General features: G+C 33.4%; 2 protein-coding genes across 5 annotated transcripts in view; one reads left to right on the top strand and one right to left on the bottom strand.

Moving 5' to 3' along the window:
* Nucleotides 1-13,866, top strand: part of LOC115446051 (transmembrane protein 198) — a 35,961-nt gene extending 22,095 nt beyond the window's left edge. For 2 of the 3 annotated variants that reach the window (XM_037443925.1, XM_037443926.1), the window contains exons 6-10: nt 1,848-1,939; nt 3,969-4,113; nt 4,338-4,474; nt 7,659-7,850; nt 8,617-13,866. In XM_037443925.1, coding sequence (XP_037299822.1) covers nt 1,848-1,939; nt 3,969-4,113; nt 4,338-4,474; nt 7,659-7,844 — 560 coding nt within the window. In that variant the 3' untranslated portion in view covers nt 7,845-7,850; nt 8,617-13,866. Of the gene's footprint in view, nt 1-1,847; nt 1,940-3,968; nt 4,114-4,337; nt 4,475-7,658; nt 7,861-8,616 lie in introns of all 3 variants that reach the window. The other variant, XM_037443927.1, reaches the window with a different exon arrangement.
* A 1,899-nt stretch (nt 13,867-15,765) lies between these two features.
* LOC115446031 (nostrin) overlaps nt 15,766-18,160 on the bottom strand; it is a 99,193-nt gene continuing 96,798 nt past the window's right edge. For both annotated transcript variants that reach the window (XM_030172573.2, XM_030172572.2), the window contains exon 14: nt 15,766-17,831. In XM_030172573.2, the coding sequence (XP_030028433.1) occupies nt 17,716-17,831 (116 nt within the window). In that variant the 3' untranslated portion in view covers nt 15,766-17,715. The remainder of the gene's footprint in view (nt 17,832-18,160) is intronic.

Here is an 18,160-nt window from a genome sequence, read left to right as displayed (position 1 = left end):
TTCGAAATATAATAAATTCAAATAGATACTATTATGCTGCCAGTTCACATTATATAATAAAGAGACTTTGTGTTTGCCTATGCAACTTCAACATTATTCGTACGATAATCGGACTCAGTTTGTAGCGGTATTTAATCTGTATTCTACCTATTTGAACAAAGTGAAACACTATTGATTTTACAGTTCAGAGTAAAACAAGCTCGTTAATTAACTGAAGTGTAGAATTGTTTTCATTCCTACCGTTACGTAGTGATGGGAATGCTTAATAGCGTACGCGGGCCAAATTTGTTTTTATTTTGTAGTATCTTATCTATAAATAATCCTACTAATATTATAAATGCGAAAGTTCGTGAGGATGGATGTATATTTGTTCTCTTTCACGAAAAGAACTACTGAACGGATTTGGATGAAACTTTACAGTAATATTGGTTAATCATCAGAATAACACATGTACAATTTATAATGATTTTATGTAATTTGGTCATAATATAATGATACATATCATGTAAGTCGGAAAATAAAATTATCCCTGAAAACTTCTTCACGCGGGCGAAGCCGCGATCAAAAGCTAGTTTACGTATAATATTAAGATGTATTATAGCTAATTGTGATACTGTATTTAACATATAATCTTGGTAAGGACTAAAAATATTAAATTCAGAGTCACACCTAATCTTTTTGTTGTTGTGTTTTAATAAAATTATATTTAAAAATTGAAACGATATCTACACTAAGTATTATTTGGAGTAGTACAATACTTTTAGACTTAAATGCTACCTTACAAGTAGTAAAGACAGACATCTGAATATTATTGATGCCATATTGGTTATGCGATTTCAAAATCATTGATCAAATCATCACTATATATTTTTTTTTTATATTAACAACGAATACACATCACGCATTTATCCCCGAAGGGGTATGTAGAGGCTGAACCAGGCGCAAATTATATTCTGCTAAAAAGTTATTCCAGAGTTCCAAGAAATAGGTTTGTTCCTGGCATTTATATTTTATGTTTGTTTATCGTGTCCCTCTGCAATGGCCTTATCGATCGGTGTTAAATATAGCAAGTGAATAAACGTTGCTATTACAGTTTATCGACTGCTCTCAGTAACGAACGATGTTATATCTGTAAAGGTCAGGTTTTAAAGTCTCTTTGAACCTTTCAATTCCAGCGACGAAGACTAGTCATTCGAAGTATCGACTCTAAATTTTAATATCGGTTAAGGGTAATTAATAATTTCGCTAAGGACCCTACGACACACTAAGGTTTAGTTTATTGCCCCAAGGAGCGACAGTATGAAATATTATTAACTATGAATAATAAAATCAATTTTTGATGTTGCTTGTTGCTATAATACTATTTGTGATCGACATCATGTGAATATCAGACTAATTAAGTACTTTTAAACTTTCGAATATTGTCCGAATAAAGTAGCTGTCGATAGTTTATTTGAACCCGAACAAGTTAGACTAACTTCCTTTAATAAATATGTGCCTTTGCGATAAATTCCTATCTAGTTGGGATCGTTCTATCAACGATCCTAATGGCTTTTTTTAATCTATCTCAAAAATTTACCAATCAGAGCAAAGATTTTTGACACGCTAACAAATGAGTTATTTTGATTGGTTCGTTCTCGGAATCGGATAAAAGATTGAGATTGGGTTTGTTTATTGAAAACGGCTGTAATGGATAATGCCACTATGGGTTACGCGCAAAGGATTTTAATGTTTCCTTAAAATGTAATAAAACCAAACGTGACAAACATAATGTATTATATCTGTATTAAATAATAATAATTATTATTTATTCATTTAATTATAATGAATGTGTTTGTTTTTTGCAGTGCTCACTATCTTCGGCACGAGCGTGTACGGCGGCGCCGTGATAGCGACCTCGCTCGACTACTTCTTTGAAAGAATGATGATGCTTAAATGGGTCAGTTTGATGCACTGTTTATTTACAATTCGCCTCGGTTTGCTGTTGCATGTTAAATTTTGCAGTGCTTCCCTCGTGGACGGCGTAAAAACGGCCTAACTGCACTGGGCCGTTGTGTGAAATTCGAATGTACGAAAATGTTATGCATGCCTCTTAAGCAGTATCAAACTTCATAGTAACGCGCGCTTTAAATTCAATATTTCAAATAAATCTATGTTGTGCGTACGTTTGTTGATTTATTCGAGGCCTTGTTTGTTTTTAATTTCTCTTGAATTATTTCTGCATAGTATTTGGAACTGCGTAGCTTTTTATTTTAGTGCTAAGCTATTACATTGACCATGTAGGCATTCCACACATAGATATGTTGATTTATTGATTAGTAAACTCTCTTATTATTTTGTACCAACACAGTTCGTAAAAGTATTGCGTAGGTGTAAGTGAATTCCTGTGTTTAAGATTACGAATAGTTGAATTTAGTATTAAATCATTCACTTATCATAAAATATGACTCGTAGATATGGTTGGTGTATGTATTTAGATATATTTTGTATTTCCTTTTATACGTGCATTTTGGAGAATTGTCCGCAATATTTTAAATTTGTTGATGACCTCATAGTATTACAAATGATTTATGAAGGTCGATTCTGATGACGAAACGCAAGATGACGTAAACAAATGAAGATGACGAGTCAGGTTAACACAGAGGGACCTGGTCATAGTCAGTATGTTTTTTTTTGGTCCTACAAATTGTTCTAAGTAACGACATTTTGGTTCCAAAACGACAATAAACTCACGGTGCATATATCAATATCACAAGTAGAATACTTGTGATATCGATATATTGTTTACATTGCACCTATATCATATGGGAATCCATATGATATAGGTGCAATGTAAACAATACACATGGGAACGTGTCGTTTTACATACTGGCCTGTCTGTTTGCAAACGCTTCCATATGGAAAATTCCGAATGCAACTTGTTATATGTGTTAGGTTTCTGTATTTTACATATTGCCATTTGATCTTGGATCTTGTCAGCATGTTTGTAATGGACTATGCAACGATTGTGAATATATTTATTGAGCTAGAACAGTGATATTACATTCGCGAGCTGTTGTAATTACAAATTTGTTTTAATATCTCCTGTTAATGACCACAGTTTGTGAACAGATTAGGTAGTTCTTTATACCTTGAGGTTTATTTATTAATTTGTAATAAGGTACACAATAGCACTACATATTATAACATTGCAATAAAACAATAAGGTGCAGCATCTAACATGTGTGCTACTAATTGTTTTTTTTTCACGGGCATGGAAAAGTCGCCCTACTGCACATTTATACATTACTCCATGTCTAGATAATTTGGTGCAAAGCTCGCCATAGTGGCCCACGTAAGTGTGTCGCGTTCCTGGATCAGTTTGGGTACATCCTGTATCATTTAGGGCGGCACAAGTGTGGACTGGCGAGGCGTGGTCATCTCTCATCAGCCGATACTTTATCTGGATCCCATTTTACTTACCATCAAGTCCAGTGGGGTCATTTTACCGTGCCCGCATACTGATTATATGTATGTATCTTGTCTGTGTACTGTGTATTCATGTTGGACATATTTCCTCCCTAACGACTATCCCCCAACTCGTATAAGTTAGGATCGGCAGACACCGACCGGTGAAGTTCGGCGAGTCGCAAGAAACATTTGCCTTTATTAAGATTGGAATAGGGATTAATCTCGATCACAATCTCGAAAATACTAGTTCTCCGAGCTGGTCTAGGGAGGCAAACGTGGCGCAAGTAATGTTAAGATAATAAAGGCGCGTACTTTAAGTTTAGTCTTTTATTACTTATTATATAGGTACAAAAATGTGTTACACAGGCCGGTGGTACAAGAGAGAAAAGAAAACATAGACAGTAGATATTTTTCTTACAGGTGACATATCGACCATAGACATTTACATTTACGTTTAGTGATGTCCTTTATATTGTAACAAGTAATTGATGGGAGTAAAGTAAATGTGTGCGTGGCAGGTGTGGGAGCGCGCGAAGTTGGAGCCGGCGGTGCCGCCGCCGTGCCGGCTGTCGTGGCTGACGCTGGCCGCGTGGCCCGCCGCCGCCATCGTGGGGCTCACGGCGCAGTGCGCGCTCACCGCCACCGGCATTTACCATGAACAGAGTTAGTGCCAAACAAACAGTTTTAACATTAACCCATTTACCAGCGGAATGTTTACCGGAAAATATGACATTACGTGTGTCACGGGAATATAACCTTATTATATACTACATAATTATTACAAAATCTAACCCCCTTGTTAAACAGACAATTACATAGACCTCAACACGAATTATTAATAAACAATGACGTGTACATAATGATTGTTGATTTATATTTGTTATTAGGCATAAGCGCACAGAAGCGTCGTCTGAAGGCGCAGCAGTCCCGTCCGATCACACGCGAGCAGCGCGCCGAGATGAAGCAGCGCAAGTACCGGTATCTGTACCAGGTGCGCACCGCTCACGGCGATGTCATATCTCAGGTAATAAAATAAACTAAAAAAAACTACCACGCTATAAGGCTCTGTTATATTTATTGATCGAATTGAATTGTTTTTTTTTTTTTTATTTATTTATTTATTTATACATATAACACCATAACAGTTGAAACCAATGCGATGTTATACATATTTAATTTTAACAATTTATTTCAATACATTTATGAGCCATTTCAGTGAATTCTGACAGGTTACATATAAATATATCCAAGTTCTAGTATTAAGCAATCGTATGGCCCGTGACGCAGGCGCAAACCTTAGAATATTTGTTCGCGGTGTTAGGCGGTACAGTGGTAGGTGGCGCCGAGTGCTGACGCGGCCGCTCGGCACGCACAGCTGCCGCGCGGTATATATTGTGTATATCTTATGATTCTATGACTTTCAGTATAAAAAATTTATAATGTATAAAGGGGTAAATTTGAGTGTACCAGGGTAGGTACGACCGCTATGTCTGTTTCTGTCGCCAAACAGCTGCGTGTCCTTCAAACCAGAACACTGTTGTGTTCTGGTTTGAAGGACGTTGTGGCGAGTGTAGCTATTAGATATAATAAGATTTAAAATCTCATGAGATGGCGAGTGCAGTGGAATAACAAACCATACTTTGTAATTCAAGGTGTTGGATGGTGTTTCTGCGCACACAACATTTTCTACGGCAAGCTCGTTTCGTCAATCAAAGCAATAAATAAAAATTGGGAATCATGAATTATTGCCTTTTTTAATTAATTAAATAATTTAATAAATATAATCTTACAGGAGTTACACCCAAGGCGATTATATTTATATTGTCATATTATAGCTAATTCAGATACAGTTATGTATAGGTATTTCATATAGAAATAGTTGTTGAATAGTATCGATAGTCGATACATTATTAATTAGAGTTTCTATAGCTATCTTTATGAATTCCGCCAATTTATAACGATATAATTTTTTTATTATATTTTTTCCAACATGAACATAAATTAACATAAAACTTTGTCATAGTTAGTCAGCGAATTAAGATTTTTTTTTACAAAACTACTTTCTTCAAAATTTTGCATAACATTACTGCATGACTTCTGCGTTTTTGGTCTTGAAGTAACATGTAAAAGTTTCACTTAAATAGGCGAAGCATTCACACCTAAGAAGACCTTTGTTTGACCTATCGTGTCTTAAAATAGCTGGTGTTTCTAATACAGAAAATAACTCTTAACTTTAAACTGAACTCTTACTTGAAAATAACTAAAGCGGTAGGTGCTTTGTAAGGGTCAGCACGTACACTGAATTTCTTCATCAGGATTTTACGACATTTAAATTGTAGTAAACTGTCCAATAAGTTTGTATTCGTTCATAAATTATTCTGTGCGTACTAATTATAATAAGAAAGTTATATATAAATTCTCTATCAAAAAATAACTTTTTTCATTCTACTATCATTGTCTCATAAAAAACCAATGATAAAAGAAGTATAGAGGATGGGTAATATGGTCACGTGACATGCGGCACATTTCATGAACAAAATGGTGCCGACTCCGCCCCTTACAATAGTGATATGCTAGTACCGAAAATTTTGTATCGACATCGAAGAATTAAGAGAGACAAACAAGCCCCAAAAAGATCAAATACGAAAGGGGTTAGGAACTACCATAATATAAATATAACAAATCATAATGTAAACAAACAAACTGAAACTGATTTATAAGTAACAATTGTTAAACAAAGCAGTACCTGTTGTGACAAACATCCAGTTGTGTTTGATCTATATTTGTATGTTGCACTATTCCTTGCTAAAAATTTAAGTTACAGATTAAGATATTTATTTAATACATGATAAATGGAATAAGATAGCGTAGCCAGCAATTATTTGGTTGGTTTTATTTTATTTTATTATTATGCTCTTTGATCGAGAAACATAACTATGGTTCAGCAAACTAAAATCAATGACCGTAAAAATGGTGGTTAAGATAATCAATTATAATAATTATTTGCAATAACAACAATATGATTATGTATCTATTTCCGTGCATGCAAAGGTTGCTCGAAACATAAGACCGCCAATTGTAAAAATATATCTTACATTTCATCTTTATGTTGTTTCTTTTATGTTTATCTATTCTTTTATGTAACAATTCTAATTTTATTCATAGCAATATATTAAAGTAATATTACTATTAGGTGAAGTATAATAATCATTACTATTTTACTTATCGGGAATATTGTTGGAAAACAGTTATCTTTACTCGCGTTAATTAAACGTGTGGTTTATGCATATCTTCTCAAAATGTAAAGAAATATGTATTTGGTGTAGGATTCCAATCACGTCGCTCAATATTCTCAATTCATTTTGCCTTGGTTTTTAAATTTTTTGGTTATCTTAAAAAATATTCTAATTTCACTTAGTTTGTCCTTCTGAATAATACAATATTGATGTGTGCTCTAACATTCTTTCAAAGACAAAAACCGTAACTGACAAACGGGCGTCTGTTAAAATATCGATATCAATAATTTCTAAACAAATCCACCCACCCATCCCTAAGCTTGTGTGTAAACAAACATAATGATTTTAATGTGTATAAATCACGCCTAAAAGGGTCCAAAGCTTAACAAACCAGATCCACATATCATTTTAATTGATAAAAACACATCCAAAAAGTAATTATACAAAGATATTTGCTAATTTTCGGTAAAAACAGTTACTAACTAACCTATGAAAATATATTTCGGGGTCTTTCTTGCGTGAATTCGATTTGCATCCTTTCACACAACACTGAGTCATTTTCGAAACTTAACAAATACACTAATAAACACACTGAACAATTGAGAATATGATTATATTACTTTAAATTCAATATTTATGAAGATTTGTTTACATCGTCTGACACTACATGTACTTGCCGACTGGCCAGCATAAAATGGCGTTTCTGCCGCAAGGCGGTCCCAGTGTGTTGAAGTAAACGAAATAGTGCCATATGCGAAGAAAGCAATTATTTTTGTCTTTTTGTTGCGTTCCAAATAAGCTTTGAGTAAAAAAGATAGACATATATATTGACAATTCTGCGTCGATTTCCCTAACATAAATATAACTTATTCATATAGCTAACTTTTGAGGCCTGTCCTCTTTATATTTAGTCATTGTAAAAAACGCACTCACCGTATACACTTATTAGAATGATCGTATTTTGTCCCAAAGTCGTATGTGCAAGCGCTGCAGAAGAAGGCGCAGTGCGGCAACTGGAGCGTGGGCGGCGCCGGGGGCGGGGGCGAGTGCAGCACGCTGCAGAGCGACTCGACGCACCTGACCGTGCTCGCGGGCTCGGAGCACGCGCCGCCCACGGACTCCGACGACGACCTCAACCAGATACGGGCGGCGCATTGAACACAGGTACCGAACTGTAGGTACTCTATACACAAACAAATACAACATTTTTTTTTTTTTTTTTTTTTTTTTTTATTTATGTTTTACCACTGCCACATTGTACGTATAATAACAGTTCATATAGTTACACTAGTGTTAAATCATGCTTTAATCTGATGAGGGGTTGGCAGAGATGTAACCAGGCCACCCATTTTTGCTTTGTTGCCAGTTTTATTGTTGCCATTCTGACTGCGAGCTGATGTACTGAATACAAAAACCTTATATCACTTTTGCCGGCCCGGGAATCGAAACTCTGATTTCAGAACGCAGTCGTACCGGGCATGCATTACAATTACGCCACTGAGGCAATCCATAAGGATAGCAGTAGCCAAGCCCTATAGGCTGAAGATAGCCATGGACGACGTGACAATTATTATTTAAACTGATACTCCAGATTTTTTTTTCACTGTGGTCCATCATATTATCCTGCAGCAGCCCAGGCAGCAATACTATAGTTTAATATTCTTTGCCTCTGGTCACCTTTAATTTAGTTTTTATCTGGACACACAGTGCTTTACCATTTTGGCCAGTAAAGTGGCAGAGAATAGGAGTTGAACAAAAAAAAACCTATCGAGATTGAGAAAAAACAATAAACGAACAACAAAATAGAGTTATTATATTGTTTTCCAGTAATTCGATTTACATTCCACATTTATACATTTACTGCTGATACTATATATATAATTACTTCTAATGATTGCTCATTTAAACCGCAATGTTTATTTTTTTACAGTAGTTCGAGGGAAATATGGGAATCGATGACGTCAGAAATTTAATTTTCATTATGTATATCCAGTATTATTGTAAGGAGAATTAACTCATTATTATTATATATTAGTGAATTTATTATTAGAAAACGTGTATTTGTATTCGATGTGAATTTATTATTGTATTATTATCATATAATTGATTGTATCTGTAAGACGTATCGGGGTTCCAAGGCCTAAGGTTTCGTTTTATAAATTGTCGCCAAACACGTGTAGTGATTAAGTGAATTTTCGAAAGATTTATTTATTGTTTTTTTTTTATGAATTTAGATTTCTGTGTTTATTTTGGAATACTTATAATAATTTGACGGTTGAATAGAACAATATACATTCCAAGTTGGTAGTGTTGTAGGGTTGAAATTGTTTACTGTCATTGTTAATCCTGTGAATGTAATGGACGTTTGTAGTGATAAGTGGAGGGGTTACCGCGTCGAGCACAATCCTCCCAATACAATTTCCCCTAATCTATTATTGGATATAACTTATAGTTAAGGAAATAGTATGTTACGAATGTATTTCCCGTACCGTATGTCGATGTATTTTTCTGATATAAATCATGTATGTATCGATGTTGTGACATTCGATGTTAGTGGAATTTAACAATAAGTCGTAGTGTTCAATTAAATATGAGTAGTACACCTTTTAGAGACATCACTTAATTTACTCATAAGATATAATAGTAGCGTATCTATAGTTGTTCCAAAAAAAATCTCTCGACGTTGTAACCTCGACAACTGGTGATATTTTCAGTCTTCGCTCGTGGGCCGTGGTCTGCGAGACTCCGTGGTAGAGGCATGCTTACAATGGGAAGTTTTCTAATGTTATTCTTCCTCAACTTTTTTGTAAACATGTCAATGTTTATTCGGATTGGTTAACTTTCGCCATGGATCGAAAGAGGCGGTTAAAAGTTGTTTTAAGTGTTGTAACAGGCCACGGATCACGAGGCACATTTACTATTGATTACCTAAACTTTTAATTGCATATAATACGTGTAATACTCTATAATATAATCACTGTTTACAAAGATATGAGATTGCTGTCTAAACTTAATATTCTGTATCGGTCCACAATCACTGCCATTTTCTACTTGTAGCTTTTGATCACATTTATAATGATATTTTTTTACTAAACTTAGTATATTTAATACAATGGTCTTGGACTCCTTGTAGTTGAGGTAAAGGTTGTGTTATTTCTATATAATTTTTTTGACTTCGGATTGAGTTTATATTGACTGACAGTTTGAGTTATACGTATACTTTTAGCTAGACTTTTTATAATAATATTTCATTTATAAAAGTATTGTCGAAGTTAATATTTTAATTTGCCTAAAATGTACATTTATTTAGAAGCATTTCTATTCGTTGAAGTAAGAACGATAGCCATACTATGTTGTTTCATGTTGAAGTCAATATACACCCAGTCTTGCACTAGTGTTTACCTCAATTGTAACGAAGAACTGATTATTTCTGAATATACAACTATTATTCATTTAAGCTATTACATTGTCAAACTATGAGCGAATTTAATTTGACGGCTCGGTGTTAAAGAGCTAAGGACTGTCGCACTGTCACGCAATCCCAATAAACTTTCTATCGATAAGTTAGGTATTTGTATGATAGTGTATATTTAAATGAATTAATGTGACAGTAATAAAAGGTTAGGTTTAAGGGGCGTTGTGCGGTCACGTACGTTGCGACAGCATTTTGTACAGGTACGCTTCGAGTTTTAGTAAATAAAGCATTTTTGATAGCCGCTTAGCGGAAACGCGCGTTTGCGGCCCTCTACCACCCCCGTATGATGTAGGTCGTGTATTATAACCACGTTGTATTGGTTTAACTTCACTTCTTTCTTGCCAGTTCCGTTTTGGGATCACCTGTGCTTAGTAAACGAATGCTATGTATGAAAACCTTTCTGAAGCTCTTAACAGTTAGGACGCACGCGGCAATTATACGGTTCATGCTAACTAAACAGATTTAAATGTAATAGAGCTTCAATAGAAAATATTTGATGTATCTTGTTCGTTTTATTGGTTAGTTGAGTTGCATACCTGCGTGTGTTTTTACAGTGCAATTGATGACTTCTTTCATCTTTTAGGTTGACGTTTAATATAGATGGTGTCAAACAAGTTGATCCAGTAGGCGGGACCTGGGCCCATAGCCAAGATGCTATTCTGCAATCGTTAACGCTAACTTTATGTATGAGAATGACATATCCTAGTGGTAGAATCATCGATAGAATATGTCATTTCCGTATTGTCTTTGTGTTTTATGTTAACGATTGTAGAAAGGCATCACGGTTACGGCCCCTGATCTATTAATGGTTAGGTCAATATCTGGTCGCCCCACGTGGGCATCCGCGGACACTGGTAATGGACCAAGTTGCTTACCAGGATCTATACGCCCGGTCCGAAGTAGCTAAGCGTTGACGTTACGAATTTCAATTTGGTACCTAGCACCTTTCATTTATAGGGGTGATCGCTGTCCCTTCACATTTCATTCTTCAATCATTCAATCATTCGATAATGTTATTGTTTATTTTACATTTTGAGCGCAATGCGATTTGGATGTGATTAACGGGTACACTCTTATGAAGAGTTTAGACTAAGTTAGTGTATGAAAAAAAATTGTGAAGTTCAAAGATTGAAGATTGCTATGTATCGGTTTTTATTATATTATAGACATTGTTTGGAACCTAGACTCCAGATGCAAAGCATACGATGTTTCTCTTGACGAAACGATAAAATATTTATCGATAAATGTTACCCCTATACATCGTTGAAATCGGTGTTTTAACTGTTTTTTTTTGTTTTAAATATAAATGTGACAGTTTAAAACGCTGGTTTTGAATGATTGTAAGCCGGTTTACGTTTAGTCGCTGATCATTTTAGGAAAGTTTTTATGGATTTAATTAAGACGCGTAAAATGTTTGCTTTATAATAATTGTCTATTTGTGATATTTATGTTTAAATTATTATGCTTCGATAAAATTGTTTGCGTGCACATGTTATCGTCTACAAATCTGATATTTTTTTATCACCTTATTTACAGAAATTATGCACAGGAGCGTAAAATTGTCAATTTTTCTATAAAAATTTAAATGTCTTTTTTTAACTCAATAACAATATAGTGAATGAAGTACATCGTAGTAATAATACTAGTCTATTTAATTTATAACGTTCTGTAAAGTGCAGGACATTTTAGAAATGTTCCTTTGTAAACATTATCAAAAATCGATAAAATTTTCCCCACTAGGAGATATAATTTCCAAATAATGCAAATATTTGTTAATTTATGATATTCAATTTTATAAATGGCTGTTTAGTAATAAGAAATTAACAAAAAAAAAACATAATGTACATATACATTATAATGTATTTTTGCGTGATATATTCGATTTTATTGAATTTAAAAAGATTTCGTTGTCAGCGATTGATAAAGTAATTATAATTAAACAAATAGCTTTGCTAAACTGATCAGCCGCGCAGTAATACATTCTACACACAGTGTGATAATATTTCTTTTGACCAAAGTTTATTTAAGTTGTTACGTAGCTATAAAGCACAACATTATATGTTTTTATTCCCTTTAAATGTGTTGGCATGTTAATTTTTTTCTTTGGATTTACTCTATATATTGTTATACATGGTGTGCGAGAAACGACATGTTAATTATCAGTGAACTGATGTAATGCGAATGTTGTGAATTATAATGTTTTCTTTTTCTAATTTCGTACACTGACGTAATCTTCATCTTGTATCTTGGAGTGATGTATAATATAAAATGTATTGTTAAGATAAAACACATAGCCTAGCATTTAGTACGGATGTGGCTCGTTTAGTAGATTATTGTATTCACTATCTTCCTCTATCTCTAAACATAGTCCATTCAATCGCTCAATTTCTAGTCTTATTTTGTACGATTTCAAAAATATAACGAAATTTTACATACATGCGGAAAAACGCTTTATCAATGCAATTTTAAGACGTGACATGTCTGACTTCTGAATTATATACAGGGTGGATCAGCGTGGAACACGTCAACATTTGAACGTGAAATTTTATTTGAGGTCGGTTGGTCCAACTATGACTTATGGGGTGGCCTGAATAGCGATATAATCGACTGGGCACACATACCCGTGCCACCCTGTATAATGATTGACCAGGGTTACCATTGTTGAATGTCAGTATTACTGCATTTCACAAAGATATATTCGTCAATCGACCACTGTCCTCGTGTTTTAAAGTTCTATACCAACTCTATTGTTTAATATTATTTTAAAACTCTTTATCGAATTTCAAGTGGGTAATTGTACATTGTGTTTTTGGTTATTTACTTCCGTTTAACAATACCTACGTTGGAAGTACTGTTTATATTAAGTATAACATTATATTGCTTGGTTATAATTTTTGTATTTATAATTGTATCATTTTATAAAATATATGAAATTTTGTTTCATTTTACGTTTTTTTTTCTTTTCTTCCAACATTATGTGTATCGAAGTGTGTAAGGTTTGAACTATTACTGCCATTCTTGTATATAAACACTTTCCGTCTACGATAAGGCTTAAATATATCTAGTAATAAATAGGGCTGGACTAACATCGATATCGATAAATATCCTTATAACTTCAATCGATGTTTCTTGTACTTTATATTTCTTGACCGCGTTTTGTAAATCGATTTCATAATTTTTAACGGTGTGTTTATCAATAACAATGCTGTTATAAATTACTATTAATAATTACTGCGATTGATCATGCTCACAATTAATGAAATATTTATCTTCGGTAGCCTAGTCAAAAAGCTAGGTCATTAGGTTTAAGGTTATATACTACATCCAATTTAGTTTCGTATTAGGTTTTAGTTTAATAGGTTTTATGGCCTGAACATTACCCGCACCATGTTTATGAAAACGAACTTTGAACTGGTTGATAATGTTCATCTATATAATATGCTAAAAATATAAACTGCTATTTAACTACGTAGTCTCTCCTTTAGTATACAGTTATTATATTTGTTATCACCAAATGTTTTACAATTTTTTATTTCGATTTTTTTTATATGTGAACATTATTTCTTGTTGTATTATTTTAAATTTGCAATATGGTAATTATTTTGCTCCTTACTTTGTAATAGTGTTAGTCTTAAAATTATTTTTCGGCAATCCTTAAAAGTATATTAAACTTTTATATCGAAACAGATATTGCAAGTCGCGAAATTGAAAAATGCACCGTCATTGAGTGCCAGGCCGTTTAAATTATAAGCATTTATCAATTCAATTACAATTGTTTTTGACAAATATGTCTCGTCTGCTCAGAGCTTAAACATGAATATTGCATTAGACGAATGTAAATTGGCAAAGACCTTTCACTAGTGACTAGACATCATTTCCCGCTCTACATAGTAATGTATCGCATATTTTTGTATATAGAATGTAAGATTGAAAGATATTTCGGCAAAAGATTCTTCGTTTAAGTACATTATTTTTGATGATTTTCAAAATTTTTGTAAAAATATAAAGTTTACATTAATTCTAAGTATCGTCATGTTTTGACGTTTATCTGTTTAAATTATTTGATTAGTTAGGTGTGTAAGTCACAATAATAGTTTCGTGGCACCTAATCCGAATATGTAATTTTAAAATAAAAACCAGTGCCGTTGTGCAAGTTAAAACTATTACGTAAATGCTAAGACGACGGTGTCTATGTATTATGAATCCAGTCTTTCTTATTCCTGACGAAGAAAAATTTAGCTCCCCGAAATACATACAACATACTCATATCTCAAGCACTGGCTGCGTTATATAAATGTTATAGCCGTGCCAATATGCCCACGTGTTGCATCGATTCTCAGGACAGTTTCGTGGGCTTAGAAATCTATTTTGAAATAAAAATTCATTTCTGGTCATATAAACTAAATCGTCCAAGCTATTATATAGTCTTGAAATTTATTGTTTCCGCGGTAAGTTTATTGACAAATGTATAATGTAGATATATGTCTTAATTATTGAACAGGTGAGTTTGGAATTGTGATCGAATTATTACGAACGAAGTTTTATTGAGAGGTTACTGTAAAAAAAATAGTGGCACTATAGCCGTAGCATACTTTTTAATGAAAGAGAGTCCAAACTGAAATGCGACGCAAGTCGATAAAAATTCTCTTGGAAGTAATTTTATCGATAGCACACCCGCACTAAACTACATTCTTGCTCGATCTTTTTCTCTCTAAATGGTTTTGTCCCGTTCTTATTGGTGTGTTCTTGGTGAATTTCATTAAGGCAAGTTATATTTTAATGATTAGGATGGAAACGTTAAATATGAACAGTTATTTCTAATAATATCCCACACATGTTTAATTAATATCGTGAAATAAAATGAAATAAAAGCCTACAATATATAGGTATTTTGATTGTATTTTACGGAAGATGATCACGTGAAGTATTCACGGTATATAAGTACAAAATGCAAGGGACTCTTCGTTACTTCGTCGCCATATTTGTTAAATTTTAAAGGAAATAAATATCTGTTAATATTCAACGTTTGCAGTCTTACACAAGTAAGTTATCCTTGGGGTTGTAGTCAGCAGTATTATATGCTAGTGACGGCTTTTTCGAACGAACGAACACTGTAATATAAAAGTCTACGTAAGTACGATGACATGGCTTATCGAGGTCGATAGATATAGTTGGATTTATCGTAGTGTGATAGTAGGACTAATTCGTCTTAAGACCAGAGTTTAGTGAGCAGAGAGAATTACGGATATGGGTGTATTAATCTATCGAACTTGATATTTGGTAAAATAATGATGTGTTCTACTATGTTTAGAATGTCACCGAATGGTGTGGTCCTAGTTTTCGAGGGCTAAAAGCATGAATTGCGGATAACCGTTATATCGTAAAATGGATTTAGCAATATATATGTTTTTGGAACGAAGTTAGGAGTTTAAATACTTGCCAACATTGTAATCTAAGGACGTTATTTTAATAAATAATTTGTTGTCATCCAGTACGATTTTTATTTTATCCCGTGGGTTATTAATTTCAATGGTTCCTTTAAATCTATAACTTTACCCATTCTCGCATCAATGATTTTTATTCTTCTAATAAATAACACAAACATAATAATATACTGAACAATTTATTAAAATAATAGACAACACTTTGGTTTAGTTTATAGTAACATCTAATGATTATTTACATTATAAATGAGACCAATTCCGCAGGTCTTTGCATTCCATTTGAATAATATCAATCTTATCTTAGGAAGACTTGTTATATACGAGTGTAATCATCACCTAGATGGCAGAGTAATAACAAAAACAGTTTATTTGCGCAGATGTTTATCATTTAAATTATACTCTATAATATTATCTCTACAGAACATAGATGCTGCTCATAGTCACTTGCAAATCATGTGTGAACCACTTATATATTAGTCTATGGTGTGAACTACATTTGTGTTCATGTCACGCGAAAAGCGCGCGTTATATTTGTCGTGGGACGACAAGCCGGCAATTTTCGGACTTCGGAGAACGCCGCGCAACCACATTCGCTCTGTCCAGAGCCGTGAGCGCAGAGTCAGCATTAAGCGTATATTACTAACGTGAATTCAATAAAACACCGTTTTATTATCACTCTGTCTCTACATATTATTGTCTTATTTTAAAGGCTCAATTCCAATGTTTATAATATCCAACAATATTAGAATTGGTCCCGATATTCTCTATGGAATAAATTTACTTAATTATAATCATTCCAACGTGACTATTGACTTAAAATATTACAGAAATATCTGGGTAATGTAATCTACATGTACAAATATCGACTACATCATACATTCAATATAAATAATTTAAAAAAATATAAACAGTGCACGTAAGTTACACGATACTTCAGTATATCATTGTTTTATTATTTTCGTTTTGTTCCATAAACGAAGTTATAGTAATATACTGGCAATACTGTTCTATTTACACCACAATAGTTTTAATTTAATAAGTGATGTAAAGCTTTTTTACTGGTACCATAGATGCATGACTCTGCATAATATTGCTGCCTCAGTAAGAATCGAAACACACGTAGTCGACTTTATATAATTAGTAATTACTAACCACGTAGTAATACGGTACGAAATATATATTTTTTTTATTCATTAGTCTCTACCCCCATCCGGATCTGAGTGCATCGTATGATTAAAGGGTTAATTTGTAAATTCGGTAAGCACTCAGTAATGTGCGCCAAGAAGCCAGACTGATAATTGTCAAATTCAATTATTCCTAAGTTTTCGAGATGTTTGAATAATCGAATAAAACTATGAGTGGTCATCGTCACGGTTGGTAGAATAACGACATTTTTATATTGTAGTTTCTGTTATTTATACAGAGAATACAAAACAACGATGTTCTTTAAAATTGGACTGGTTTTCGTCCGCTGTAAACAGCAGCGACATAATCTTAATTTGACTTCAGAGACCCATGGTGACCTCTAAGCGTTAGTTCGCATGTTAATCCACTTATCTTATCTGTACATAATCTACTTCAAGATCAACGAGATCTTAATAAATTATTATTGCTGTTGTAATAGCATTCCTATGAAGCCAATAAAAAATATACAATTATAAAGAGTAATTAATTTTTTCTATGATTGCCTCTAACTTCCGTCTCAGTTCTCAAACGACATACATACACTTTGTCGTTAGAGCAACTAGCAATGTAATTTGCTATTTTTATTACCATCGTTGCATAAATTATTTTAATTAAGTTACACATTTGTGTAATCTTATAACATAAAATATACTCTCAGTGTTCTAAAATATTAACTTTAAAATAATCATTAAATCACATAAATAAAATTATCAGATGATTCTTCAAATGCAATAAATCGTAATTGGCATTAGGTAGACTTATTACTTCACCAACATAATTTATAGAAATATGCTTATTTCCTTCACTTAATTTAACTTAAATCAATTAAGTGCGTAAATGTAACAACCATGGGTACATCAACCTTTAAATACGAGTATAAACTTATACCTCATAGGAGTATATAAATAAATGTGATCGCGTATTTTCATATGCAAGAGTTGATTTCTTCCACGTAGGAGGATGGGAAGATGCCGAAGGATCCGTTCAGGTCTCCCGACCACCAGCCGTCATCCTGCTTCTCGTGGATAATGATAATATCGCCTGGAAACAAAGTTTTCACATTGAATATGACCAAAAATATATTAATCAATATTGAAAAAAATATCATGATGATTAAAAAAAATTGGGCAGAATCCAATGCAGAATTACTCTGAATCAATATTAGATGCTGTGGCATTTCGCTGGGCAAAATTTCATGTTAGTATTTATGGTTTATTACCTCGATACCCCATAGTGAAACGGGTTTCAATTTTTCAAAACTGGGACTCAATACACAAAAAAATATATTTAAGCCCTGCTGTTTTACACCTTAACGCGATAAACACAATGCTTATTCTTTTATGCAAATCAGACTGTGAACAATTTTAAAT

Source organism: Manduca sexta, chromosome 27 (assembly GCF_014839805.1).
Source record: "Manduca sexta isolate Smith_Timp_Sample1 chromosome 27, JHU_Msex_v1.0, whole genome shotgun sequence".
In the NCBI taxonomy this organism is placed as follows: Eukaryota; Metazoa; Arthropoda; class Insecta; order Lepidoptera; family Sphingidae; genus Manduca; species Manduca sexta.
Note: the sequence above shows the minus strand (reverse complement) of the source record. Positions and strands in the feature narration are given on the sequence as shown.